This window comes from Cladophialophora yegresii (genome assembly GCF_000585515.1).
Source record: "Cladophialophora yegresii CBS 114405 chromosome Unknown aczIN-supercont1.3, whole genome shotgun sequence".
Classification (NCBI taxonomy): Eukaryota; Fungi; Ascomycota; class Eurotiomycetes; order Chaetothyriales; family Herpotrichiellaceae; genus Cladophialophora; species Cladophialophora yegresii.
In genome coordinates this window covers 64,129-90,882 of record NW_006913047.1, presented here as the reverse complement: position 1 = coordinate 90,882, position 26,754 = coordinate 64,129, and the positions used below count along the sequence as shown (strand labels likewise).

The 26,754-nt window shown below is 54.3% G+C and overlaps 11 protein-coding genes across 11 annotated transcripts; 6 read left to right on the top strand and 5 right to left on the bottom strand.

Moving 5' to 3' along the window:
- Positions 1-59: 59 nt before the first annotated feature.
- Positions 60-2,227, bottom strand: A1O7_03732 (alcohol oxidase; the record flags this gene model as incomplete). The annotated part of the gene is made up of 4 exons (XM_007757749.1): positions 60-191; positions 249-451; positions 504-2,102; positions 2,158-2,227. The coding sequence occupies 4 exons, from the start codon at positions 2,225-2,227 to the stop codon at positions 60-62; spliced, it is 2,004 nt and encodes a 667-aa protein (XP_007755939.1).
- A 1,827-nt stretch (positions 2,228-4,054) lies between these two features.
- On the bottom strand, positions 4,055-4,663 carry A1O7_03731 (uncharacterized protein; the record flags this gene model as incomplete). Its single annotated transcript, XM_007757748.1, has 1 exon — positions 4,055-4,663. The coding sequence occupies one exon, from the start codon at positions 4,661-4,663 to the stop codon at positions 4,055-4,057; it is 609 nt and encodes a 202-aa protein (XP_007755938.1).
- Positions 4,664-5,141: 478 nt separating this feature from the next.
- On the top strand, positions 5,142-7,492 carry A1O7_03730 (alkaline ceramidase; the record flags this gene model as incomplete). Its single annotated transcript, XM_007757747.1, has 2 exons — positions 5,142-5,356; positions 5,410-7,492. The coding sequence occupies 2 exons, from the start codon at positions 5,142-5,144 to the stop codon at positions 7,490-7,492; spliced, it is 2,298 nt and encodes a 765-aa protein (XP_007755937.1).
- A 1,571-nt stretch (positions 7,493-9,063) lies between these two features.
- A1O7_03729 (uncharacterized protein) lies at positions 9,064-11,221 on the top strand (the record flags this gene model as incomplete). Its single annotated transcript, XM_007757746.1, has 2 exons — positions 9,064-9,379; positions 9,438-11,221. 2 exons carry the CDS (start codon positions 9,064-9,066, stop codon positions 11,219-11,221), a joined length of 2,100 nt encoding a protein of 699 aa, XP_007755936.1.
- A 1,594-nt stretch (positions 11,222-12,815) lies between these two features.
- On the top strand, positions 12,816-14,785 carry A1O7_03728 (uncharacterized protein; the record flags this gene model as incomplete). Its single annotated transcript, XM_007757745.1, has 2 exons — positions 12,816-13,866; positions 13,980-14,785. 2 exons carry the CDS (start codon positions 12,816-12,818, stop codon positions 14,783-14,785), a joined length of 1,857 nt encoding a protein of 618 aa, XP_007755935.1.
- Positions 14,786-16,090: 1,305 nt separating this feature from the next.
- A1O7_03727 (uncharacterized protein) lies at positions 16,091-16,756 on the bottom strand (the record flags this gene model as incomplete). The annotated part of the gene is made up of 1 exon (XM_007757744.1): positions 16,091-16,756. One exon carries the CDS (start codon positions 16,754-16,756, stop codon positions 16,091-16,093), a length of 666 nt encoding a protein of 221 aa, XP_007755934.1.
- Positions 16,757-17,912: 1,156 nt separating this feature from the next.
- A1O7_03726 (uncharacterized protein) lies at positions 17,913-18,866 on the bottom strand (the record flags this gene model as incomplete). The annotated part of the gene is made up of 3 exons (XM_007757743.1): positions 17,913-18,178; positions 18,244-18,699; positions 18,761-18,866. The coding sequence occupies 3 exons, from the start codon at positions 18,864-18,866 to the stop codon at positions 17,913-17,915; spliced, it is 828 nt and encodes a 275-aa protein (XP_007755933.1).
- An 849-nt stretch (positions 18,867-19,715) lies between these two features.
- Positions 19,716-20,210, bottom strand: A1O7_03725 (uncharacterized protein; the record flags this gene model as incomplete). The annotated part of the gene is made up of 3 exons (XM_007757742.1): positions 19,716-19,883; positions 19,931-20,046; positions 20,099-20,210. 3 exons carry the CDS (start codon positions 20,208-20,210, stop codon positions 19,716-19,718), a joined length of 396 nt encoding a protein of 131 aa, XP_007755932.1.
- A 619-nt stretch (positions 20,211-20,829) lies between these two features.
- A1O7_03724 (uncharacterized protein) lies at positions 20,830-22,497 on the top strand (the record flags this gene model as incomplete). The annotated part of the gene is made up of 1 exon (XM_007757741.1): positions 20,830-22,497. One exon carries the CDS (start codon positions 20,830-20,832, stop codon positions 22,495-22,497), a length of 1,668 nt encoding a protein of 555 aa, XP_007755931.1.
- Positions 22,498-22,895: 398 nt separating this feature from the next.
- Positions 22,896-24,389, top strand: A1O7_03723 (uncharacterized protein; the record flags this gene model as incomplete). The annotated part of the gene is made up of 1 exon (XM_007757740.1): positions 22,896-24,389. One exon carries the CDS (start codon positions 22,896-22,898, stop codon positions 24,387-24,389), a length of 1,494 nt encoding a protein of 497 aa, XP_007755930.1.
- Positions 24,390-25,383: 994 nt separating this feature from the next.
- On the top strand, positions 25,384-26,625 carry A1O7_03722 (uncharacterized protein; the record flags this gene model as incomplete). The annotated part of the gene is made up of 2 exons (XM_007757739.1): positions 25,384-25,504; positions 25,592-26,625. 2 exons carry the CDS (start codon positions 25,384-25,386, stop codon positions 26,623-26,625), a joined length of 1,155 nt encoding a protein of 384 aa, XP_007755929.1.
- Between the last annotated feature and the right edge of the window lie 129 nt (positions 26,626-26,754).

The window sequence follows — 26,754 nt, the reverse complement described above, 5'->3', positions numbered from 1 at the left end:
TCAACTCGTCCTGGAGCTTGCCTACGGTTTCTCGCCTTTTGCATCTCCGCCTGACTCATTTACAGACGGGATAGACCCACGAGCTCACCAGGAGCATGGTATGAGGGAATCTTCATGTCCAGGGCAGCACCGCTGTAGCCAAGATCTTCGGCAGCGAGGACAGAGCACTTCTCGCCAATGAGGAGGGCGGTCTGAGTTCGCGCGTTAGTGCTGACCGGAAAACAACGGATCGGAGTGGATGGACTTACCGAGAAGGTGTTGCAGCCAACGTTGTCCGGGCAGATGGAAAGATCAGAGACCTTCAAGTTCTTGACGCCGTGGACGTTCAGTCTCTCATCCAAGACACCATGCTTGACAATGCTGTTGCCCTCGCGAGGAGCCATCGAGCATGTACCCAAGCTGTGCCATGTGGTCTCAGTGTGTCGCTGGACCCATTTCTCGATGTGCGCGACTGTAGACAGGTTAGTCAATTGGGCTTGATCTGTGGGGACTTGAACACCTACCGTCGTCTTTGCTGTACTTGAGTGGTGCACGGAACGGGTGTTTGTTCGAGTTGAGGAGGTTGGTGGATGGTTGCTGGCCTTCGTCGAGTGGAAGTGTCCAGCTTCCATGATAGATGTTGGAAGTGATATGGTTTGGTCCACCATACGCGTTACGGGTGGCGATATCCATGTCCAGTGCCCGGGCCGGTGAGTCGTGGGCGAAGTGAGGATGCATGCCGGTAACTTCACCAGCATAGGCCTGCATACGACGGGCTGTCTCACGAGACTGGATGTATCCCCAGACCATGGGTGCCATGTCACGCTTGTCGTTCATGAAGCCCGCATCAAAGTCCGGAGCCTCGTATGGGTCTGGGGAGACAATGTGGGTGAAGCCACGTGAGAACGGGTACTCCAAGAAGTGGAACATGGTGAAGAACTTGCCGGCAGGCATGTCCAAGTGGTCACCGAACCAACCAGCGATGACTGAGTAATGCATGACTGGCTTGTCGGGCTTTTGCTTGAAGTAGCCGTCCCAGCCGCCCTCGGTGACGAATTCGGGCGAAGGCCACTTCTTCATCTCCTCGAGCTCTTCTGCCGTGGGCCGTGACTTGACACCGGCCTCGATACCATTGGTAGCTAATGGACCGGTGCCCTTGAGGTTCCATTCGTCGAAGACGGCCTTCTGGACTTCGGGAACGCCGCGGACAAAGTCGTCAAAGGACTCGGTCTCGGGTTTGGCCCTGTAGGTGGCGAAGTGCAGGTAGTGGTCCTGGAAGTTGAGGCCAACACCCGGAAGATCGACAACGCACTTGACGCCTGCTTTCCTGAGCTTCTCTGGGTCACCAATGCCGGATCGTTGCAGAACCAGAGGGGAACTCAAAGTACCACAGCTGACAATGATGAGTTTGCGTGCTTTCCAGAACTTGCGTTCCGGGTTCGGACCACCGCATGGCTTGGTTGGTACGGTCAAAACACCAACGGCGGTGCCATTTTCGATTACCACTCGGTCGACCTTGGTGTTGCACTGGAGGTGAAGGTTCTGGTACTTGGCACGAGTTGCATGGATGTAGGCAGATGCAGCATCGGATCGGCGGCCTGTATCACGGTTGATCCACTTGAGCCAGTGCTCAGCGCCATGGCCAGTCACAAGATCTTGGAGATCGTCCGTGACGGGGAAACCTTGAGACTCAGCAGCCCGGAGAAAGTCTTGCATGATTGGATAGGTATAGTTGCCAAAAGACACCTTGATGGGGCCTTCGAAACCGTGGAGGTCACGGTTGTTGCAAGCACGTTGGTAGGTTTCGTGCTTCCTCATCAACGGAAGGAGTTCCTTGGTGGTCCATCCCTTAGCTTGGAAGTCGTCGTAGTCAGAAGCCGAGGCGCGGGTGTACATCATGAAGTTAATCGAGCTGCCGCCGCCGAGAATGTGGGCACAGGGGACAATGGCTCGACGTCCATCAAGCCACTCCGAGGGTCGAGAGTAGTAAAAGGTGGCCGTCTTGGAGTCGAGCTTCATGTTCCTTGGGTAGATACCAGGACGGTACACCCATGGGTTGTTGAGATTGTTCTCTCCTCCCTCGATCAACAGGACTTGGAGATTGTGGTCCAGGTTGGCCAGACCTACGATGGTGTTAGTCGTGTATCACCAAGATTCTTGCCGCCGAGCATGACTTACGTCCAGCTGGCACACATCCTGAGCTGCCACCACCGCAGACGATGATATCAACTTCGTCCGGGATCGTCATGATGGCGTTGTCCAAAGAACGACTGTTCGATGTATCGAGGCAAAATGAATATACTTGTGCTTCTGCTCAACCAGGAGCGCGCTGATGAAAAGAGAGAAGAGCAAAAGAAGGAGCAGAGCTCGGTATTATAAGGACTTTGGAAACCCTGCCTGATCCTCTCCTCTCGGGAGAGTGGAGGACGGGGGGAGGGGTTCGCGCAGACGCGTACTCGAGGCTATACGAATGAGAGTAGAGTGTCTTGCTCCATGTTTGGGCACCCTGGTAAGATGATCATCTGGAACACAGCTGGAGAAGAGCCGATTTTGAGTTGTATATGCGGGGTTTGGTCAATCAGCTTGAAGCTGACGAGGATCTAAAGCTGGCAGTCGAGCGCTGAGAGAGCCCGATCTACGTCCAAGCGAACTGAGGACCTGCAAAGTACGAGGCACCAGGCTTCTCAAAGCTACAGATGCCCAGGTTGCCATTGTCACAGAGTGTACCTTGAGATGCATGAGAAAGCGGCAGCTCCATGGGTAGCTCGCATTCGCGCGGACCGGGATATGTGATCCACCTCAATTGAAGACGGCTAGCTCCAGCGAGAGTCCCGGCGGGCAGGTAGCTCCAGCGAGGATCAAATGAATATCTGTGCAGCTTGGTCTGCTTGCCTATTGCCTAGGGCCTTGAAAGCACCGGAAAAACACCTCGTATTCAGCAGACAGTCAACGAGTGACGTTGCTTCTTGGAAAGGTGACCTGTCCTGTGTAGTTGCACGGCACAGGCACGACGTCGAAAAGAAAAGCAGATAGCCAAGGACCAAGCATTAGTGGAGCGAACGAGCGCCCGTCATTGGAGCCATCTGCGGAGAGCACGGCTGGACACCCCCACCCCACCCGCTGTTGCAGAGAGGCGTCCAATGCTCCAATGCAAGAAACGCGGGGAAAGGCCACTAGGACACGGGACCGCAGGAAACCACGGGAGACGCTGACTAGGGCAGCACAATCCTGCATAAGCTGAGTGCCGGACAAAGCGATGGCGGCCGCGAGATCGAAGCCTTTGCTGATGCGCAGCTTGTGGGCACCATGGGCGCCGATAGACTCTCCTCATTTGTGGGGAGAGCACAGGCCAAGCTGACTTTGGTAAGATAGAAGTTGGAGTAGACGCATTTCCAGCATACCAGAAGAAGTGCCGGTCGAGTTTGGAGTTACGAGACTCGCATGGTTGGCCAGAAGCGGCGGTTGTCAGTGTGGTGGATGGAAGGTTGCACAGCGGGGCATAGTGCTCCGCGTCTTACCCCAGATCAGAAAAGCAAAAGCAACAGTTGTTCTTTTTGGGAGGGAGGTGCAGTAGCAATCCTTTCGGGCCACCGCACAGCTGTTTGGGACTGCTCCGCTGCGTGCGGCTCCCCTTCTTCGTCCCGAAATAGTAGATTCCGAAACGGGCCGGCAAAACCAGCTCGGAGTTTTGGCAAGTTGCTGGCCGACGACGAATGTCAACTGACCTCGCCTCGTACTGCTGAAAACACAGTCACCGGACGGAGTGTGTTGACGGACATTGGACGACAGTCTTGCTGAGCTCTCAAGACCACCCACCCGTTCCGTCGATGTCGATCTCGAACGGCTGCGAGCAGCATTGCTGGCTGCCTTCCCGAAATCTCGGGTTTGGCAACGCAAGCTCCCTGCGGAGAGCTCGCGTTCAATTATCCCGAAATGTGCGACCGGCCATTCTCCGCATCTGCTCCGTGCAGGCGACTGCAGGTTCTGCTGCAGCAACGTCCACATCACCCTGTATCCCTGCTTATCAACGTTGCCTGACCTGTCTCCTGTATTCTTGTGTGGCTCGGCAAGAGACTCATGCTGCATGTTGGCTTTGATGTTCAAGGATTTGGCGATGCAGCTGGTCTGTACCGACCTGTATCTCGAGAATTTTGCCTACACCTCGCTTCCAATTTTCCTGAAGGGTCAAAAGTTCGGCCTTGGACTGTCCTTGCGCAGCTTTCCGAGCTTTGTTGATACTTTCGGCCTCAGATCTAAGGCCGGCCAGTTCACGTTCTAGCCATTGAAGGATCTCCTCCGTCTGGGAATTGCCAATAAGCCAAGCATTCTTGCCAAACTCGTCGAGCAATTCAAGGTTGGCATGTCGATCTGACAGGAAAGTGCTGGAGATGTACGCGTTCCGCAACGCCTCCCTCATTGTGGCCTCGTCACTGTCAATGGCTGGTTCATCAGGGGCCTCATAGCGTGATACGTCTATCCCTTGTCTGCGGGGTTCGCCCGCGGCGACCCGGTCAATCTCTTGACGGAATATGTCGGAGAAGGTGACTGCAGGAAGAGGGGCAAGAGAAGGATGAGGAGCCGTGGTGTGATTGTTGGGAAGGTGCCTTGCGATCAGGGCTTTTGCTCTCTGTCGTTCCGTGTCGATGATCTCGGGATCAATGTCTGGAGTGGCAGTCGTCAGCATGTGCAGCACCGAGGAGCGGTTGACCTACATGGCAGCGAGTCAAGAGACTCGAATGTCAAAGGCATCCTCACGCGTGAGCTCGCCAGAGAGGAGGACACTTGCTCGATGAAGTATCAATTCAGTGACTGCGACAAATCTCGAGTTGGCAATGCCAAGTCGTAGCCTCGCGGCTTTCCATTGGCCCTGTCTGGACTTAGTAGCGTCTGAACGATCGCCTTTGATTGACGGAATGACGACATCCTATGATTTGATATCGCCGGAGCCTGCGGCTGGACTTCAGGCGTTGGAGGAGTGAAGGCATATCTCAAATGTTCAATTGAACAGTTGGTCTATGTATAATCCAGCATCTCAACTCTTGTCAGAGAGATCGCCGAGGAGGACATGAACACTTCCGGCTTATTCCTATCTGACCCGACGCGGGACGGGGGCAGACCTGCCTGAAACCCATTGTAAGCTACCACCAGGAAGCATCATGAAAATGGCACGGCCGTGGCCTACTCCGGCTCTGTACATGCTGTTTCTTGCTCTCGTTACAGCTGCACTCTGGGCCTGCTTTGCCTTGCAGAATCCTGCGCAAAGCCTGCGTGTTGTCACAGCCAACTCTTATGGCGCCAACGAGCGAGACCATCTCGAGGACGATGCAGTTGTCCTGGGGGACTACCTGCTTGGAGTAGGGAAAGCAGATATCACCGGGTAGGACCGACTGGACACGTGCAGCACGCAATATTCTGACCTTTTTTCATCAGGCCTGTTGTTGAGATCAATTTAATGGGCTATGCTGACACAGATCAAGCGGGGACAGGTCTTCGCCAACGGATCTATTGTCGAGCATTCATCGTGGGATGCATGTCGAAGAACTCCTCACGGATTGTCTACCTCGTTCTGGACACGCAGTCTGGAGACACTGCCGTGCGTCATGGCATTTTGCAGAGGCTCACAGAGATGGGTCCGGAGTATCAAGTGTACAACAAGAACAACGTTGCAGTTACGGGCACTCACAGCCACAGCGGGCCTGGGGCTTGGTTAAATTATCTGCTGCCCCAAATCACAAGTTTGGGTTTCAACAAACAAAGCTACGAAGCCATTGTCAATGGGTCAGTGTTGGCCATACAGCGAGCACATGAGAGCCTCGTACCGGGCTTTCTCAGTTTCGGGCAACAGATGGTTGTGGACGGAAACATCAACCGAAGCCCCTATGCCTATCTGCAGAATCCAGAAGACGAGCGAGCCAAGTATGCCGCCGATGTCGACAAGAATATGACTCTTTTAAGATTTGAGAGAGCTACTGACGGTCAATCCTTGGGGTTACTATCTTGGTTTCCTGTCCATGGCACATCACTGTACCAAAACAACACCCTCATTACTGGTGACAATAAAGGTGTTGCCGCTTATCTAACCGAAGAGTCGATGAAAGAGCACAATCCAAATTTCGTTGCAGGCTTCTCCCAGGCCAATGTTGGGGATGTATCGCCAAACACTCTCGGGGCATTTTGCGAAGACACCGGTCTAGCCTGTTCCTTTAACGATAGCACATGCAGCGGTCGCTCTGAGCCTTGCCATGGCCGTGGGCCGTTCTTCCGCCAAAATGACCATGGAGCAAGATCTTGCTTCGATATAGGCAAGCGCCAAATGACGGCCGCCCGTCAACTCCTAGATAGCGACAGTCTAGAACGGATACCGTCCTCCACTATTTCATTCTTCCACACCTATGCCAATCTCTCCTCCTTCAACTTCATTTCTCCTTTCAACCAATCCAGGACTCTCAGGACGTGTTCCGCCGCCTTGGGATATAGCTTTCCAGGTGGCACGACCGACGGGCCCGGCCGTTTCGACTTTGCTCAAGGCACAAACGACACAGACGGCGATTCCCCTGCTCTGAGGAACCCGCTCTGGAGGATTGCACGAGGAGCCGTTCACCCACCCAGCGATGAACAAATCGCCTGTCAAGACCCCAAACCCATCCTGCTCGATGTGGGCGAAGCACACGAGCCATACGCCTGGACACCTAACATCGTGGACATTCAACTCCTCCGCATTGGTCCCTTGATCATTATTGTCTCCCCAGGTGAAGCAACAACTATGTCCGGCCGTCGGTGGAAATCGGCATTAGCATCCGCTGCTCCCTCGGTCCTCAAGATCGGCAACCCCATGGTCGTACTTGGTGGCCCGGCAAACACATATGCGCACTATATCGCAACAGAAGAGGAATACTCCGTGCAACGTTACGAAGGTGCCTCGACACTCTACGGCCCCCATACCCTCGCGGCGTACATAAATCTGACTCTTACCCATCTCCCCTACCTTGGGTCTGAGGACGAGACCTCCAATCTCGACCGTCTGCCACCCGGACCCTCTCCTCCCATCAACGTCAATCGCTCTTTATCATTCATCACTCCTGTTGTAGTCGACCGTGCAGGCTTACTCCGCAGATTCGGCGACGCTTTGTCTTCTCCTGACCCGGCTAAAGCACACTATCCAGGCGAAACTGTGTCAGTAAGGTTCGTCGGCGCGAACCCACGCAACAACCTCCGGCTTGAAGGCACATTCGCCTCGGTCGAGCTCTTCAACAATACTCTCGCAGAATGGGTTGCGGTCCGAAGCGATCGAGATTGGTTTCTAGTATACAAATGGAAGAGGACGAGTACGGCACTGGGCACCAGCGAAGTCACTCTCGAATGGGAGATTGAACGGGGGACTGCACCGGGTGTGTACAGGTTCAGGTATTTTGGGGACGCGAAGTCTTTGACTGGGCATATCACAGCCTTTGAAGGGACAAGCGGGGTGTTCAATATTGGCGAAGATAGCCAGGGTGAACTTCTGCGTTATTGAGTCTGAGCAGGGCTACCTCGTACAATCGGCAACAGGATTGAGGAAGGAGTTATCAATCGGATATCGCCGTGACAGCGCGCTGTCGACTGGGTTTCCGAGTCCTGTCATGTCAGCTTTGCGGTGTCGTAGATACGCCTAACCGCGCCTCCGACGTTGCGATCAGCGTTGTGCATTTCCGGGAGGGCTCGGAGCGTCGTGTTGCCCCTCCGTGTCAACAAACATTGCTATCCACACTGTTTGGGTGTCCAATTGCCCAGTTAAGGATTTCGCACTATCCAATTGAGCAGATGCCGGCGGTATAAGATTCTTGTGGTAGAGGAGTCCTACACAGTGCACCACAGCCGGGTAACCTATTCGGACACGACTGCCTGGGGCAGCGGTAAAGCCACGGTAGGAGTACTACAGTAGCCTGAGCTCGGGGATGGACTGCTACGAGTTACTCTGTCCGAGAACTCAGCGGGAAATTGGCGATCATGAACCATGTCCAGCGATGGCGCCTCAATCCCCCATCAACCGCTGGCGGGCTGTGATCGAGATTTGCAAATGCCAGGATAATGCCACGTTAGTGATACGATCACAACGGCTGGTCAATTGGAGCGCCACGCCCCGCTCGCCCCACGCCATCACCGTAGCAGGCCCCGGGCCCAATTTAGCCGGAGGTTGGACAAGCCGCCGATGTCATCGGCCATGCCCCAGACGAAGCCTGTTCGTCAGTTCTGTGTCTGAGCTTGGTGAGACCTCACGAATCGAAGATGATCGCCATGGGCCTTCTTTCATCGTCCAGATTCTAACGCAAGACAGCATCGTGCGCCGGTACTGTGTAGAGAGCCACAATATGAGGAGCATGGGATTGGCCGTCATTCAACTGGTGCTCCGCCTTCGCTTCTGACCCTGGCCAGTCTGAGCTCATCGTTTGCAGTCCCAGCGCCAGGGTGCCAGAGTGCCAGGGATGGTCACCCTGACGTCGGGGGAAATCATGGCAAATGTGTGATCGCAGGAGCAAGGGGAAGTTTGTTCCTGGAGACTCGTGCCGCGCTGAAGAAGTAACTTGTGGAATCTGGCCAGAAAGTGTGAGCTTGTGCCTTTCAACAACCTCGACTACAATCACTTTTATGCATGCTGCAGCCTTTTCGTATCTGTTGAGAGTCTATTTTCGAGAATCGCCACACCATCTCATGGCCTCGTCAGCTTGTCTCAGTTGCTGAACGAGCCCCCAAACTGTACTCCCGACGATGCCTCGTACCGTTGATTCTCAATATTTCGACCATAGCTATTCCACAACATCCCACCCTACAGCAGACTTGACTCATCCTCGTCGACGGAGTCCTCTAGAACCTGACAGTCCTTGTGGCTCCCAAGACCCAGACTCGTGTAACGGAGAACCTCCGCACCGAAATTCAGCATTCCTCGAAGTTGGACTTGGTGGCGAGGACGCAATAATTGACTCCAAGTTGAGACGAGATCCAAGACCGAAGTCACGAATCCACGCTCAACTGAAAGTCGACGTTGACCAATCTGAAGTCGTTGAATCTCCTGCAACTTCGCCTGTCGAGAGCCTGCCGCGGTCGCAGATGTCTTCGTACTTTCCCACCCTTCCTCGACTTCTTTTCCTCGCCCTCGTCATCGTTGTGGTTGCTCCGAGTCTTCGCAGTTCCCCACTGTTGACGGCCAGGGCAAACCCTTTGGGCCGAGACACTAGATCTTCAGGGTCAGTCGAATCGTTGCCAAAAGTCAAGAGGGAAGCGCTTCCGCAGAAGAGCAAGAGGGAGGACACGCAGACAGACGTCTGCAAACGATGGGCAGGACAGAGTGCCATCGTCAATGGAACGCTGTACTACTACGGAGGGAGGGTGACGACCTCTCCTGATCAGACCACTGACACATGGAGTATGCTGCTTTTCCCTCGAAGACTGTCGTCCTTACATGCTAATACTTGGATCTGCAGATAACGATTTCCTTTCGATAGACTTAACCAAGTCCTGGCAGATCTCCTCGCCGTCACTGACCGGCCTCCCTGTACCTAGCGGGCCACCTGCCGTCTCCCTCGGCTACCTATGGAATTCATATGACGCCTTATATCTCTACGGCGGCGAATTCTCTGACACGCCCGTCGCGACCCCAGTCCCGTTTTCCACCTGGATATACGACATTGCTTCGTCATCATGGTCTGAATCTTCCGACCCTCAAACGAGTTCGGGAAAGAATTCAGAGCCAGCTGATCAACCAGTCCAGCGTGCAGCCGAAGGTGCAGGAGTCTCGGTGCCCAGTCTGGGTCGAGGCTTCTATTTCGGAGGACATTTGGATTTCTTGACTACTCCAGGGTGGTCCGTGTCAGTCGCACGCGTCTACCTCAAAGGTCTGCTCGAATACACCTTTCCGGGGTACAGTAATTCTGCCGTGGACGGTGGAAAAGCTGCAGGCTCATCTGGCATCTACCGCAACATTACGGATGGTGGCACCCAAGATTCAGCGGGCTTTCCCGAGCGTGCCGATGGAATCCTGGTCCACGTTCCTGGCTTCGGTAAATCTGGCATCATCTTGGGTCTGGCGGGTGGTACAAACTCAACCTTCACCCAAATGAACATTATAGACGTCTACGACATCGATTCGTCGACATGGTATAAGCAAGCGACCTCGGGGCCCACTCCTGACATCCGTGTGAACCCATGCGCGGTAGCGGTCTCTGCAGCCGACGGAAGCTCCACGCAGGTCTATATGTACGGAGGGCAGAACTTACTGCCATATGGCGAGCAGAAGCAATACGACGACATGTGGATTTTAACCATCCCTTCTTTCACCTGGATAGAGGTCGACACAGCGAACCAAGCCAACCCCCCGGGAAGGGCCGGACACATGTGCCATGTCTGGAATGCGCAGATGGTGGTGGTTGGGGGATACGTTGGCCAGGATCTATCATGCGACACCCCAGGAGTTTACGTCTTCAATACCAGTTCTCTGGAATGGCAGAGCGATTACGCCGCATTCAAGACGGACGACAATCTCAATCGGCAGAAGAGCCAGCAGGACGATCCCTCAGCCCTGCAAGGCTCCTATGGCTACTCCGTTCCAGAAAAGGTTCAATCCGTAATTGGTGGCAATGGTGTTGGGGCAGCGACCGTCACAGCTCCTGCGCAGGCCGCTACTCAAGGGCCCCTTGCCACAGGAGGTCCGATAACGTATACTGTCACGCAATCGGATGGGTCTGTGGCGACAGAAACGGCTTCACCTACCGGCACAGATGGCAGTGTTCCCAGTGTACAGCCAGGCAGTTCGAATAACGGGTCTTCTGGGGGCAGCAATATCGGAGCGATCGTTGCTGGAGTTATTGCCGGTTTGCTGGCCGTCATCGCTGCGTACCTGGGCTTCTGCGTGTGGCTCTATCGCAAGCAGCTGGCAGTCTACAAGAATCACGTTGCTATGGCCCAAAACCAACACCTCACCGGTGACCCGAGGTTCATCGGCGTGGGAGCCGCGGCAAGTCGACCATACACCGACAAGAGCCAGCCATCCAGTGATGGAAGTCGCTACAGTGCGGATAATCGCAGCGGCAGCAGTGGAGGCAGAGCCAACCAATTGTCGAGTAACAACCCGTACCGCAATGTGCCTGGAGGCGCTGGGGCCGCGACTGCAGCGAGCAGCACCGAAGACCTAATGGCAGGCCAGGAACCCAGCTTCTTGGGTGTCGTGCTGAACCCCAGACGAAGCTTGAGGGTTGTGAATAGGGATTGAACGAGAGGCAGCGGGCGGAGGAATTTATGATTCGATGAACCAAAAGAAATGATTTGAAGAGGCACATGTTTGCAGGCATAAAGTACACGTATTGTTGATGCCCGCATTTCCGGGGACTTTCGCTATTGTATATATACCCACACAGCGATGCCAAAAAGGTCTTCATAGATAATGGAGGTTGTCCGAGGTGTCTAGGAGGACCCGGCTGAGTGACAGCCGCGAATACGGGTATATTGAGCTGGGAATAACAGTATGATCTTTTCAATGTTGCACCTCTTTTGTACCTTGGACGGATGTCGATATGCAGAGACGAGTCTTTGCATCGTCCCGTGTCACTTCTTTCCATGCCCTAAGCGGTCCCTCAACCTCTCGTTCTCTCAGTCTAGCAGATGCTGACTTCCTGGGGCAAGACGCACTATACCACAGCGGGTCTAATTGTAGAGTGAGGTGTAGGAACTGCCCCATGAGAGAACGCCATGATCGCACTGTATGGATCAGGTATTGGCGTCATGGTGTTGAGCCGACCCTGTCTGTATCGGCCGAGGATGTTGAGTACATTTGGGGGATCCCTTGGGTTCACAACCTCCCTCTTGGTCGTAAGCGCTATACGAGGCTGTATACCTAGTGAGAGCTGTAACCAGATACACCAAGCCGGACTTGCTGACCTCCCAGGCGTGGTCCCTTGATGAATATTGCTGGGCGCCGATACCAGCGTCCAGGAGCGCTCGTAATCAAGGGTGGAGGTGGTGGTCATCACGAACGTCGACTACCTTGTACATAGGACAACGTGAGCATGCACAGGCGAAGTGAAGATGAAAGTAGGTCACGCAAGACTGGCACGACAGACAGACCCCACGGCGCTATCGATTCACATATGAGATGGGGATTACTGTAGCCGGATATCGATTCCTGCTCGCACGAGGCTCCAAGCTCGCCAGCACTGTCTATTCTGAACAGGCTATGGTACACGATATACCCGCGACATTGTTTGATCCGTTTTGGTGGGATAGAGGTACCGAGGTCCATGAGTACCTCGTAACAGCTGCAGGTCAAAGGAAGCGCGACGGCCGACATCTGCAAAAATCTGCCATCGCCACCCACCGCCACAGCCGCTGCGAATCGGGTAAATGAGGGGCGCAGGCACGAACCCCGCCACTTCCATCACACGAGGAACCAGAAATCTCGGCGGCCAGCAATCAAAAACCGATCTTCGCTGCCTCAACACGTCTCGACTATCTCCGACCTTTTCTCCATGTTGTACGATTGCCGCTTGTCCCTTTACCATGGCTTTTTCTGTCCCCGCCCAGAGGACTGATCTCCCCTATGACTGGCTTGCACGGCACCTCGTCCCGAGCATCTCAACATTGCATATGCCTGTCCAGATATCTGTGAGTTCACCGCAACCAGTATACCGCTTTGGCCGAGTAGGTTCATTCGCTCTTTCACGGCTGCGTCTTTCCTTTCTCTACCCCTTTACTGCGTCCAAAAGCTGTGTGCTTGCTTTGCCTTCGCACCAAAGTAATACTGCCTTCTTCCGAGGCATTCATATTGTTTTCGGGTCTGTTTTGGTCCCGCAAGTCTTCCTTACGCCACAATGTCAGATCCTGAAAAGGCGGTTCCGCCGGTCGTCATCTCCCAGTGGCCAACCGGTCCTGGCTCGTCCCCGCAAACACCTACACACAAGGAGTTCTGGTCTCCTACGGAAACCTCCCCTACGTCTTCGAGATCAGACACAGACAATGATGAACGTGCCCTCACACTCACCATCACACAAGCGTCGCGGCAGTCGGCCACTCGGACAGCCACACGGATAACTACTCGCGGCACGGATTTCACGTTAGATCCGAACTATGAGGTGGACTTCGACCCCGACGACCCTGAGGATGCCAGGAATTGGTCAATATGGTACAAGTCATACGCGATCTTCTCAATCTCATTCGGCACCTTGTGTGTGGTGATGTATTCAACAGCATACACGGCAGCCATGGCGGCCATGATGCTGGAGTTCGGAGTCACATCCGAACCGGTTGCGACACTGGGTGTTACGGCGTACTTGTTGGGCCTGGCCGTGGGTTCGTTGCTTCTTGCGCCTATCGCCGAGACATATGGTCGGAAACCAGTATACACGATATGCCAGGCCGGGTTTACCCTGCTTGTCCTACCTGCGGCGCTGGCCAAGGATTTGCCAAGTGTGATCGTTGTGAGGTTCTTTGGTGCGGTGTTTGGGAGTGCTATGATTGCGAACGCACCCGGCTCAATAGCAGATCTCGTATCCGACGAATACCGTGCCACGGCCTTCTCCATCTGGTCCATCGGGCCGATGAACGGCCCCGTCGTGGGGCCAACAATCGGTGGATTCGTGACCGAGTACCTGGGCTGGCGTTGGACGAACTGGATCGTCATGATCTGGGGAGGCGTCTCGTGCGTTTTACTGATACTCCTCGGCGAGACGTACGCCCCGGTTCTGCTGCAGCGCAAGGCAAAGAAACTGCGGAAAGAAAACGATGACGAACGGTACTGGAGCCGCTACGACATTCGTGTCGGCTTCTGGGAGCTGATGCGAATCAACCTCAAGCGGCCGTTCGTCATGGCCCTGACCGAACCGATCTGCATGTTCTGGAACGTGTACATCTCGATCTGCTACGGTACGTTCTATGATGACTGGAATAAGCGCCCCGATTTTCCCACCCGCCGCGTCAGACCCACGTGAAACAGTTTTGTGTAAGTGTACAAACTTTGCTGACTGTCTGAACTGCAGGGATACTATATTTGTGTTTCGTCGCTTACCCGATCGTCTTTACCGAGTACCGGGGCTGGTCGGTCGGTGTCTCTGGCCTCTCATTCCTTGGGATCGGCATCGGCACCATGATTATCATCTGCAGCGCGTCGCCAATCCGCAAGATGATCAATGCGCATAAGCCCGACGCAGATGGCAACGTGCCGCCCGAGGCCATGATGAGCATCGTCTGCATCGCCGCAATTCTCGTCCCAGTAGGTGAGATCTGGTTCGCTTGGACGTGCTACCCAACAAGCATTCACTGGGCCATCTCCATCGCCGCAGGAATTCCCTTCGGATTCGGCAACGGCGCCGTGTTCATCTACGCCGGCAACTACCTGGCCTACAGCTATGGGATCTACGCCGCGAGCGCTATGGCCGGCAACGCGGTAGTGCGATCATTCCTCGGCGGCACGTTGCCGCTTGCCGGGCCTTCGATGTACCGCGCCCTGGGACCCAACTGGGCGGGCACATTACTAGGAATCCTCCTAGTCCTGATCATTCCGATCCCGTTCCTCTTCTACCGCTACGGCGGGCGCATTCGCGAGAAGTCGACCCTCATCCGCCAGATGCGAGAGGAGGAAGAACGCCAGGAGCGGAAACGAAAGAAGGCCGAAGAGCGCCTGCGTATAGCCGTTATGAGCGGTGATCAGACGGAAACCGCACAAGCGAGGACCGAGCTCGTGCGGGTGAATAGCCGGCTGGATGACGAGAGGAGCTTTGAGGCCGCGGGCCAGGAGACGTTGAATAACATCCAAGGCTTGAGACCCGGGAAGGAGACCGTTTGAAAAGGGGTTGTTCCGACAGATACCCCCTCCAGAAGAAGTTTGCGATATGATGAGACTTTGAAAGGATTATGAGTGATGAGTGATGATGGATGAGTTTTGGGTGGCCTGCATACTCAAAGAGTGGTCAATAGTCACTGATCCGCCACTGTATACAATACACGATACGGCTTAGAGGTTCGACGCATCAAGCATGGCGTTCTGGATTTTAGAAGAGAAACTCCGAGATTGGGGTAGTTGTCCACCATCCTCGAGACAATCCATCTGATTATTGTGTGGCAATGGCAGCCTTTGTATGGTTCCTCAAACTCCTCGAACGCCCGAACAACCAACCTATCTGTCGTGCCATGAGTCAAGGGATCTTGCTGGCCCATCTCTCCCTGGACACCGTCCTCGCTGCTGCGTCTCCTCAGATTGCGTACCTGCTACCCAGGGCATATCTGTAGTCATGAAGACGGATGGAATGGGGGAGAAAAGAAAAGAGTGGGCATCTCGTGGGCTTTTTCCACAGGCCAAGATCTGGATGAGAATTCTCGATGAGTGGAGGAGAACAGAGGACCGCGTACTGTCCACGTTGGCTTCGTACGACTTGTGCGGAATACTACAAGAGGGACCTTGGAGCGCGACGGCAAGTAAATGAATAAAGACCTTGGCAGTAGTATTGTACTCGCGCTAAGCTCCCGCCTGGCTGAACAGAGTTTGTGCTGGATCAAAGTAAGGCGGACTCGAAGTCTTGCAAAATTGGTATTTCCTCTTCATTGCTCAACCGATCAGATTCCCTGTCCAATATTTCATTTGTTTCGATCTGGAGGCGTAGCCCTTGATCGTCATTGACCCGAGTTCGCCCAGCCAGCCATGTACTGACGGTTGTTGTTCGCAGAGTGGCTCCACACGCCCAACACAGCTGGCAGGACCGTTGCCGTGATGGGGCAACTTGCTCACAATCATCCGAGTCCGCAAAGCGGGCAAGAGCGTCGACGCCGATGGACCAATTTCGCAGCCGGGGAATCGATGCACGCTTGCGCAACCTCGCACCCACCCACCTACTCTGCTCGAAAGACTGCTGTCTGTGTTTCTGTTCAAGACGTCTCGAAGATTGAGACAAATGGTGCTGTAGCGCATGTACATATCGTTCTGTGGTTGGATGTCACGGTTGGACCAGCTGCAATCGCGTTGAGCCGGTCCGGTCATCAAGACTCAAAAAGACACACTCAAAATGTCGGCTGGATTGTTGTGTTGAGTGTCGTTGAAATGCATGCCAATGGCACGAGAAGGGTAAAAGTGAAATAGTCGGATCGCTTTCCACCTTTATCTCTTCCAGACACCCTTCTCGTCTTTCTTCCACCTTCCGCCAATCGGTGTATGTGTCCTCGATGGTCGTGGCGAGTATTCGTCAGTTGTCATGCCCGAAACGGACAGTATCCCTACGCCTTGTCGCTCCACCACTTCCGAGGGTGGGATTTCGATCGTTTTCTCGTCCTGGTCTGCTGGGGTCGATCGCCCCGAGTCCCGACCGCCAACCACTACGCCTTCGATGATATCGTCGTCCAGGGTTGGGAGTTTCCGCTGCTTCCACTCGTCGCGCATTTTCTCCCACTCGTCCAATTCATCGGCCTCGTCGCCGCTGATGATGCGCGTAAGCAAGGGCAGCCCGGCTTTCTCCTTCAGTGAATACACAGCTGGGGACCCCGAATGCGGATGCCGCTTCTCCTGCTCTCCAGCACTGATCAACAAGTTGTTCTGCGTCGCGCTCGACACGTAAACGGGAGCGGAGCCCCTCCGCACGTCCTTGTATTTAGGGTCCAATGCCAGCTTGGTTTTCACCGCGGCGGCATGTTTGGATGTGATGACGGTGGGCTCGGTGTCTTTCTTCTCCTCCTTCTTCCTCCCAAAAAACTTGCCGAAGCCGCTAGATGATTTTCCGGTAGGCGTTACAGGCGCGGAGCCCGTGCGACTGCGATCCACGCCATTCATTGCGGCCATCCAGCCGGGCTCAGATTGGCGCGAAGTCCTAGAAGCATTGCTGCTGCTTCGAGACAACGTAGGAGGGCTCATCCTCGACTGGTCGCTCGAATGCCTGCGGTCAAGCAAGCTGCGACTTCGGGGGTCAGGAGACGCGAGGGCATTGCGTACGGATGCCATTGTTGCTGCACTCGAGAACGTACAGTAGGTCTATACGTAGATTCTGTTACACGTATTTTGGCAGGAAGAGGGCAGGTACTGGCACGGTGACGCACAAAGTCACGGGCACGAGCAAATCGGTGATAAGAGGCGACGATGAGGGAACCCTGAAGGACTTACTGAGGCATCGGCAGAACAGTCCGCGCTTCTGATATCAAAATGGTGTCAGCCAGATCTGCAGTGAATGGAAATATCCAATTGGAGTTGAAGAGCAAGCATGTGGCAATCGGCCTGCGAGCGAGAGCGGTACGAGTACGCCGTTGGCTCATCAGTGCGGCACCAGCAAAAGCAGGACTCTTTCCCCAGCGTAGCAGTGTTTCGCAAGAATTGCCGCTGGGGTTTCGGTCTGAGCCGGTTGATGATGCAGTATCCTTGTACCGTTCAATGCGGAAGAGAGGGCATGGCTGACTGGAATGTGTTGGGGAAATTTAGACGTGGAAAGCGTGGTGGCAAGCGGAAAAGCGGGATTGAGTGCCGTGAGCCGTGCGGAGTATCTAGGTAGCAAGGTAGGTAAGGCACTTGGGAACCAAGCCTTCTTCAAATGATGTGGAGGATTTCCTCTTGTACGAGGCATTTCCTTCTGACCCTGAGAACTCACCAGATGGAACAGGAAGTAATCGGACTACATGCGAGCGCGTTATATGTAAAGCGGCTGTTTTTGGCTAGCATTCAGCTCGAGGACTCACTCTTCCCGTCCTTGCTCGTCTTCTACAACCTCAACCATAACGGTGGGGCGCGGCTCCTCGATAGGTCTCATCTTGTGCTCTGCTGCTGGAAACACAATATGGCAGCTGAGATGCAGCAATTTTGCACTTGCTTGGGTTGTGACAACAACTAACGATGCGCGTCTCTCGTCCCAAGCAGCCTCAGCGCCGAGTTCCTTTGTGTTGGCCGCTTGCCCCTGAGTAGCAGTCCATCGAGCGGGAGATACCAAGGGCATTAAGAAGTATCAGTCCTCCAATTCCTCATGCGCACTCTCCACCTCGCTATGATACTCTTCTCTGGCCTCCTGCAAGTCTTCAATATCACTGCTCGATGCACTTGAGCCTTCTTCCGCAACCTTCTCCTGAGCCTCCTCGAGGTCCTCGCGTGCTTCTTCGAGGGATTCCCGTTGGCTGGATGACAGGTCGGGGTTGTCTTCAAGAGGTACAGGGGCCGCCGCTGGAGGTGGCGCGCCGTATCCATAAGGCGCTGCGGCGGGAGCGGCGTGGTGCTCTACAACAACCTGAGTTAGCACCCAATCTGTGGCAGTGACTTGAGCTTCGGGTAAGGCCACTTACCGTCGTCACTGTCATCCAACGCGTTTGCAGCGAGTGCACCTACTGCCGCACCGCCTACGCCGGCAGCAAGCACTGTGCCCATTCCATGGCCTTTCTTTTCTTGAGCACGGACATCACCATAGTATGCGCGCTGGTTGGCATCATGTCCTTGCTGATATGGCATGCCAGGCGGCATGGCATGGCCGTAGCTCTGGTAATACCCTGGTCCGCCTGCTGGGGGTGGTGGTGGGCCTCCTTGCCAGATCGGTTGCTCCCACTGTGTCCGGCCGGTCGCTTGTTCAACATAATAGTACCGCTGGCTGGTCTGATCCCATTGTGCTATCCAACCTGGAGGAAGCTGAGGCCCAGACGGGGGAGGACTGCCATAGGTAGGGTAATGCTGCTGCTGTTGATGTTGTCCATACATATCTGGTGCGGGCTGGTTGTGATAGTCTCTGGTTTCGCCGTGGCCGTGACCTGAAGGGGCCCAAAGATCAGTATTGCAAAGAGGGATGTGATCACACCCTCTGCGTCTCACCTCCTTCGTCCTTTTTCTTATGCTCTTCGGCCTTCTTCTTGTCCTTGTCGTCGTCATCATTCAACATCTCCTTGAGTTCATCTTTGAGTTTCTTGAAAAACGACATTTTGGTGTTCGTGGTGGCTATGGCTTGGGAGCTTCAATGTGCAGAGGAAAACTTGAGAGAGAGGTAAAGCAGCAAACCTTTTGTTTGAGAGGCCGAGTCACGAATGAAAGCAAATAGGGCTACTTCGCTCGAACTTCGCCTGTCACCAGCAGCAGTTCATGCATGTCATGGGCCCCCGGTTACGCTGAATGCCAGCGCATCAAACGCTTGCTCACTTTATACCTAGCTTAGTAGAACCGTCTGTGGGACGGAGCCGTGCCTTCTTTCCGAGAGGTGTTGTATACCAGGCCTCGATCTTCCTTGGCTGCATGTGTGCATGGAGGAACTTGATGAATGGTTGGGCGAGACGTGAAAAAGAGCCTTGGCAGTATCTTCTCTGCATGAGGGACGCGTCATGCCACTGGGTATTCGACTAGAGAACGAGTAGATATGGGACATCGGGGGGCGGTCTTCCTCGAGAGGCAGAAAAGTTAGAAAGAGGGATAGGGCAGAACGGGGAGCACCAAGTTAACTTCATTGCACGGGCATAGGCACCGAGAGAAACTGGAGTTCCTGATACATATCAATCTCTCGTTGTACAGTTATGCAAGAAACAATGAAGCAAAGATCAGGGCATGATAAATGAGAGATCAAGAAGAGGCTGACACCGGGTCAAGCACCTCCAAGGTTCGTCCTGTACATCCCCAGCGCTCTTTTGAGCCTGCAACTAAATCCATGCTGTGCGATCGTTGAATCATTAATTCCGGGTATCGGCTTCTCAATTTGAAACTTCTCAGGAGGGAGCAAGTTGTCCAAAGCCGTTCAGATTAACATCTCGCCGACGCCGACGCCAGAAGTTCATTGTGACGATTACTTGCCGCCGAACCAGCTGCTGATGCCGCTCTTCGCCTTTGCAGCCTTCTCTTCCACAGTCTTGTCAAACTTGTCGATGGCGCTGTTGATCTCTTTACCAGTCTTCTGGCTCATTTCCTTCGCTCTAGCTTCGGCCTCGGAGAGTTTGGTTTTGGCATCGGCCGACTGCATCGTCAGCATATAGATCACAAGTACCCGGCTCAGAAACCTACAGCTTGATCGAACTTGTGGCTGGCTTGGTTTGCTAGTGCTTCTCCCTCTTTCTTGGCTTCCTTTTCTCTACCAGGCAAGTCGCTCTTTATCTGAGAGGAGACCTTGGAGGCATCGGCTGTTCATCACGTCAGTAGAGGTTGAGAATCGGCACTGCTATCTCCTCATACCTTCAAACTTCTTCTGGGCAACCTTTGGATCTCCTCCAGCGTTATAGAGGTAATAGCCGACACCACCCGCGGCAGCCACACCAAGTAGCGTGAATGCTCGATTCGATGACATGACGGAAGGCTTCGATGTGAAGTGGTTTAGGAACGGTGGTTGTCTGGAACTGAATCGCTCAATGTTGTCTGAGGGGCTCAGGGCAGCTCGTACCAAAGGAAGAGGAGGTCAAAAAGCCAGAGCAATGGTAGTGGAGAGCTCGGCGGTCAATCACCAAGCCAAGGTGGAATGATTATCCCGGCCAGAAGCTCGTCGAATGTGCAGCTGCACGCATCCAGCTGCTCTTTAGCAGTGACATCATTGGAGGCATCAGAATCAAGGTGCAAGAAGCGGGGCGAACCAGCCACAAAAGCCAGAAGCCTGTGGTGCCTGCGCCTGCGGCGACGACGTAAACACTATGGACGTGAAATGCTCCAGGCTGCTCTCAGCGCCACACTCTCTTTTCGCACACTCCGTACTCCGTACTGTCCAGCTTTCCGCCATTCCGTTCCTATCCCATTTTCCTTGACCCATCCCCTTCTTTTACGTGCTCAGTAGTGACGCTGGACGGAAACATCCCTCGGCTCTGAGTGATCTTGACGGAAATCTAATTGTCACTTGCGCAGCCCCAATCCTTGCTTCCGCTTGGAGCTGAGAACCTAAGGTCCACGTTCACTACTCAGTTTCGGCCGCTAGAGGCATGTCCGAAAATGTCTCCAAGATCGTGACTCGCATTACCACGCATGACGGTCCGGCTGATTCCTTCGACCATGAAATCTCCCTTCTCGACACCACTGACCAAGGGAACGACGCCGGGTCTGGGGATGAGCCCCGATCTGGCTCCCCCAGCACAAGCTCAAAAGAGCTAGCTAGGAGGGGGACTAGAGATTCCCTGAAGGGTCAATTTACACGACGGAGGTATGCCAAATATCAGCAGGGCCGGTACCACTCCAAAACGGATGGTGTGACCAGGGCGGAAGATCCTTCGTCGAAGTCAGTGTCACGACAGCCCGCACAACATGTCGAGGCTCAACCTAGGACGCAGACGGTGGACTTCGCGTCCGCCGAGCCAGTTGACGTGCCAGTGGAACGAGGGCGTCAGAGTGCGGACAAAAGAAGACGGGAGTCAAGAAGGCTTAAAGAGGAAGTCTCAGAAATCGATATTTTATACGAGAATCAGCGCGGGTCTTTCTTCTGCGGTATCCCTCTCTATTCGCACTCTTCCCTCATGCCCATCGACCCTGGCCCATGGACGAACAAAGACTTCAAGGATTCACCGGTTGATATCACGAATGCGCAAGTACCTGACCCAAGCTGGGCATGGGCGTGGAAGACCTGGTATGTCGACATGAGCCACGATGTAGACGAGGAAGGTTGGCAATATTCCTTCGCTTTTGGACGGAATTGGGTCTGGCATGGCACGCATCCTTGGTTCCACTCATTCGTGAGGCGGAGAAGATGGCTGAGAAAGCGCGTCAAACGGGACTTCGAAGGTAGAAGGGGTAGGCCTGGGACCATGAGCGAGGCGCACAACCTGACTGGCGATTACTTCACGATCCATTCTAAGCGCGATCGTAGTCCGATTGATGCTGTAGACGGCACCGCTAAAACCGCTCGGCCTTCGAGCTTCATCAGCTTCCCCAGTACCATCGATATCGAAGAACTGCCGGAGGACGTTAAGGACATCGCGAGCCTTCTTACAGCGCTCAAGCTCGCGAAGATCGACCGGGAGAAGATCGAGGTGGTGAAGAAGTTTGTCAAGCAAGGTGGAGAGGAATTGGCATATCTGAAGGACCACATTCCCCAAATCATGTCTTTCCTTGTCTTCCAGACTTCCAGGACACAGCTCCTATCCTATCTTAAGAAGACAGCAAATGAGGCGCGCCAACACCGTCAGGATCACGAAGACGACGAAAAACCAGGGGGTGATGCTGAAAGCCGCAGGATCGACAATCTTCTCGCCGCAGTTGACGCCGCGAATGCAGAGATCGGAGGGTTAGAGTATTGGAGTGATCGAAAGCATGTCTTGAAGACCACCGATAGTGACAGCCTGACAATGCAAACGATCGCAACAATATTCGATCAACCCGCGCCGGAACCAAAGTTCGAGAACGACCCTGTGCACGCGATCAAAGGTATATCAGAAAAGGCCGATATTCCTGACGAAAGCACGGAGTCCATCTTCAATGCTACGCGCCCACCGGCACCGCAGAGGCCGGACGAGACAAATGAGAAGCTGGATGATGCGGCGAAAAAGGAGGACAAGGGCAAAGGCCGGGCATATGATAGCGAAGACGACCAGATCGAGCAAGATTCCATTCCCCGGCTAGGAGCGGACGACGTCTATGTTCCTGATGCTGAGGACTAGCGGTCTGACAATGGGCAATGCATTGTTAATTAGCGCAGGCGTTGGGCGGTAAATCTGTGAATGAGGATGAAATTACTCCGTATTTGCGTGGTCTAAGAATGAACCGGCGTGTCTAGTTCGTCGATTATCGCGTGGCTGGCGAAGCTGGGAACCGGCAATATAGCCACATCCGGCTAGTGCATACGCGGTCGCGTAACGACGCGTCTCGTTCAGATCTCAAGCATCGAACTTGGACGTTCTTCAATGAAGTGAATTCAAACCATCACGAGTCATCCCCCGGGCTAATGCTCGAGCTGGTTGTTCCTTTCCCTGTCCTAATTGTATTTTTGTCTCCTACTCTTGCAGACAGTGGTGTTTGAGTATCCATCTACGGTCGCACCTTCCTTCTGATACCTGTCATGGCTCCTTCCGTTCGTGGAACATCAACTCGAGTCAGTAAACGACAAACCAGCGTTCGCACCAATGCCAAAGTTTCAAAGCTCATCAGCAATCACCCGGCCGTAAAAGAGGAACTGGAAGAGGCTGCCCTCAAACAAGCGGTCACCTCCAAGACATCGGTCAAGCAGAAGGGCAAGCACGTCCCCAAGCGCAAACGTGATGAAGTCGAGGACGACAGCGAGGCCGAACCAGTGGATGCACCGCTCAGCTCCGTTAAAGCGAAGAAGGTCTGGTATATCACCATCTTACCTACGTACATACTAACATCTACGAAGGCCAAAGTGCAACATCCAACACCTCCCTCCAGCCAAAGACAGAGTCCGGTTGACCATGAACTATCTCCGACGATCAGTTTTCGCCAGCTTTCGCTCGACTCCAAGTTTGCCGTTCGGATGCAGCAAGCCCTTCCTCCGGTGCTGCAGGACTTTGTGTCGTTACATGCAGCGTTCCTCAAAGCCCTTTCACTCCACATCGTCCATAATGGTCAAACAGCACCAGCCAGTCTGGCTAGTTTGTCAGCTTCTGTCACGCGATTATGGAAGAAGCACACGGTCTCCAACGAAGACATACAACGCATGCTGGCCATCTATGAACTGGACGTTACGACGCACTTTAGTGGCCGTCTTCTCAAACACCAGGAAGGACCATTCAAGTTGACAATGACCGGCACTGACTACATTCGTTACAGCGTCGAGTACGTGGGCTGGGGGAGCAACAGAACGACAAGCTCACGTTGGGATGAGTACAACCTACAGCAGCTTTATGAAGCAGAAATCGAAGGCCTCTGGATTTCGTCTCGAAAGAACCCAAACTGCTGGGTCCACGGCGAGGTTCGCAACTTTCCCAAGCTGGAATTTGCCGTTGGAATTCAGACCCAAGCACGGAGAGGGAAAGCTGAAGCTGCTCGAAGGGAGATCTTGGGACTTTCTACTCAAGCACAGAATCGGCAGGGCGCACAATTTGCCGTCCAATCAATCAAAGATACACAAGATGCTGAAGTCCAGAAACCGGAGACCGTTAAGAATCGAACCCTCTCTCTGCTGGATCGTGTCAGAGCCAAAGCGGCTGCGAGTGCATCCGCGGCATCCGAATCCCCAGACGCAGTCCTTCGCCGATACGCTGTGGGCCGCATCTCGGAAGTGGTCGAAATTCTCCGTATGAAGCAACAGAGAAAGCTGAGCTCGACCTTCATCTCATCGGTCCACTCGAGTCCAAGCAAAGTTCGCTCCAGAGTGTCATTCAGCATAAACCAGCTGATCAAAGATATCAAAGGCAGCATGAGGGTCCCACTTGGAGACGCAGAGATTGGGATGTGCTTCACGATCCTCGAGTTCGAGATCCCTGGGACGTGGCTCTCTACCCACGCTTTCGGGGCTGTTCAAAGTGTTATTCTTAACGGGCCTGGCCTGAGTGGTGTCGAGGTGAAGAAGATCCTCGATGAGCAAATGCGTTGAATGGGAGTTAGAAGACGTTGGACAAGGAGAATGGCCGTGTCTAAGGACGAGGGGAAGCCGCTACGCGATATCAAAAGTCGGTTTACAGTCTGTTCGATTCTGCCGCGTTCAGCCTTGCAATTAGCACTTGTACATTTCGTGTTTCTTGCCTGCTGAAATGGAATGGAGTTCGAATTGGAAAGGACTCTGCGGGCTCTGAGAGGACAAGCAATCCTTCATAATGTGGTCGAAACAAGCACCCTGATGCGCCAGGTTCGATGGCTATCGTATAACGGCTGGGTCAAAAGCAATGGTGCTGCAACAGAGAACTTGAACAAAGATTCAGTCTCCTCTTCCGATTCCGTTGTTTAATTGCGGCCGCGTCCTTGAATGTCCCTCTGCGTTTCGCCATTGAGCCTTCAGAGGGAGGCAGCTCACCTGTTCCGTATCACGCTCCATCATCATTTCCCGGACATATCCTGAAATCCACTCTTGCCCCGGCCTTGCTTTGCTGCATAGACACTGATACATGGCCTTGTCATGCTTGCTGGGACTAATACAAAGCTGGCTTGGCCTCGTGTGAAAAGATCCTGGAGGACTACAGGTGGTGCTTGTCCCTAGACATCCTTGTTCCTCAGAAACTCCGCCAGGTGATCACCAGGCATCCAGTACCCCCTCGGATGTTCACCGCCCCATGCCTGCCCTGGCTGTCGTCCCATTGCACTGCTGCTTAGGAACAAGAGTAATCATGTTATTCGGCGTCGGCATTTAGACGAGGCCATGTCATCAAAGGGCGCACGGAGATCTCCAATTGAGATAGAAGGCTAGCGGACATATCGCTTTCGAACAACATACAATCTACATGAACAGCTGAAGTCGGCATTGACCGTCCGTGAGTGAAGCTTTGATATTACCGTCTTGACAAGTGCCCACACATTACCAAGGATCGTCGCAGAAGAGAAAGAAACAGAACCCCACCGTCGAGTCCAACATTACAGTCCCTGGCGCTTCAGCAATGGCTGGCGGAGCTCCTGTGCTCGTTCCCACGGGTGGCGTGAAGGACGAGGACCCGATCGTCTTGTGCATGGAAGACATCAAGGCCGTCGCAGATGGGAAGCTCCACGAAGTCGCAAGAGGTAGGTCCGCATGAGAAACAAACCACACTCCGAGACGCGAAAGGAGACAGCTGGCTCACCAAACGTCTCAATCTGGCTGTGTATCAGACTTCTACAATTCCGGCTCCACATATCAAATGACCATCAACGAGAACAGCACCGCCTTCAACAAGTACAGACTACGCTCTCGCGTGCTGATCGACGTCTCGAAGCTCAGCACCGAAGCTGCATGTCTTGGGGGTACCCTCAGGTTCCCGCTCTGCGTATCCCCCGCTGGGCTCCAGGCGATGGCGCACATCGACGGCGAGCTCGCAACGGCGCGCGCATGCGCCAAGCTCGGCGTCAACATGGCGATCTCGAGCTTCTCGAACTACGCTGTCGAAGAGGTCGTTGCCGCCAGCGCCGGCAAGATCAGCCACGCCATGCAGCTGTACACGATGAAGGACCGCGGCCTGCAGGAACGGATCATCCAGCGCGCCGAGGCCGCGGGCTGCAAGGCCATTTTCCTGACGGCCGACTCGCCCGTGCTAGGGGTGCGGTATAACGAGTGGCGCAACGACTTCCGCACGCCCGAGGGCCTGGCTTTCCCCATGCTGGAGTGGACGAGCGAGAAGATCCGCCAGCAGACGCACGACAGCGGCTTCACAAAGTTCAACGACGACTCGCACAACTGGGCCAGAGACATCGCGTGGCTGAGGGAGCGGACTAAAATGCAGATCTGGATCAAGGGGATCGTCACGGCCGAGGATACCGAGCTGGCGATCCAGCATGGCTGTGATGGCATTTTGGTCAGTAATCACGGCGGCAGGCAGTTGGACGGTGTGCCCGCGACGATCGACGCGTTGGTAGAGTGTGTGGACGCCGCGCAGGGGAGGATTCCGATCCACATGGACGGAGGCGTCAGGAAGGGGACCGACATCTTCATCGCCTTGGCCCTGGGCGCCGACTGTGTCTGGGTTGGTCGGCCCGCGATCTGGGGGTTGGCGTACAATGGCCAGAAAGGCGTTGAGAAGATGCTGGAGATGCTGTATGAGGATTTCAGGCGGTGCATGGCGCTCTGCGGCTGCAATAGTGTCAAGGAGATCAAGAGGAGCTGTCTGAGCAGGATGGGACTGGATGGCGTGCTGAGGCGTATGGAATAGAGCCACCAATTGGAGGGTTGACTTTTGCAAACGTGAGCAAGCCAGCCAAGTCTACAGTAGATGGTCTACTTAGACATGCAATGGGGCTGTCCTGAGCCTCGGGAGTAGAGTCTGTCTTTCTTTGGACCT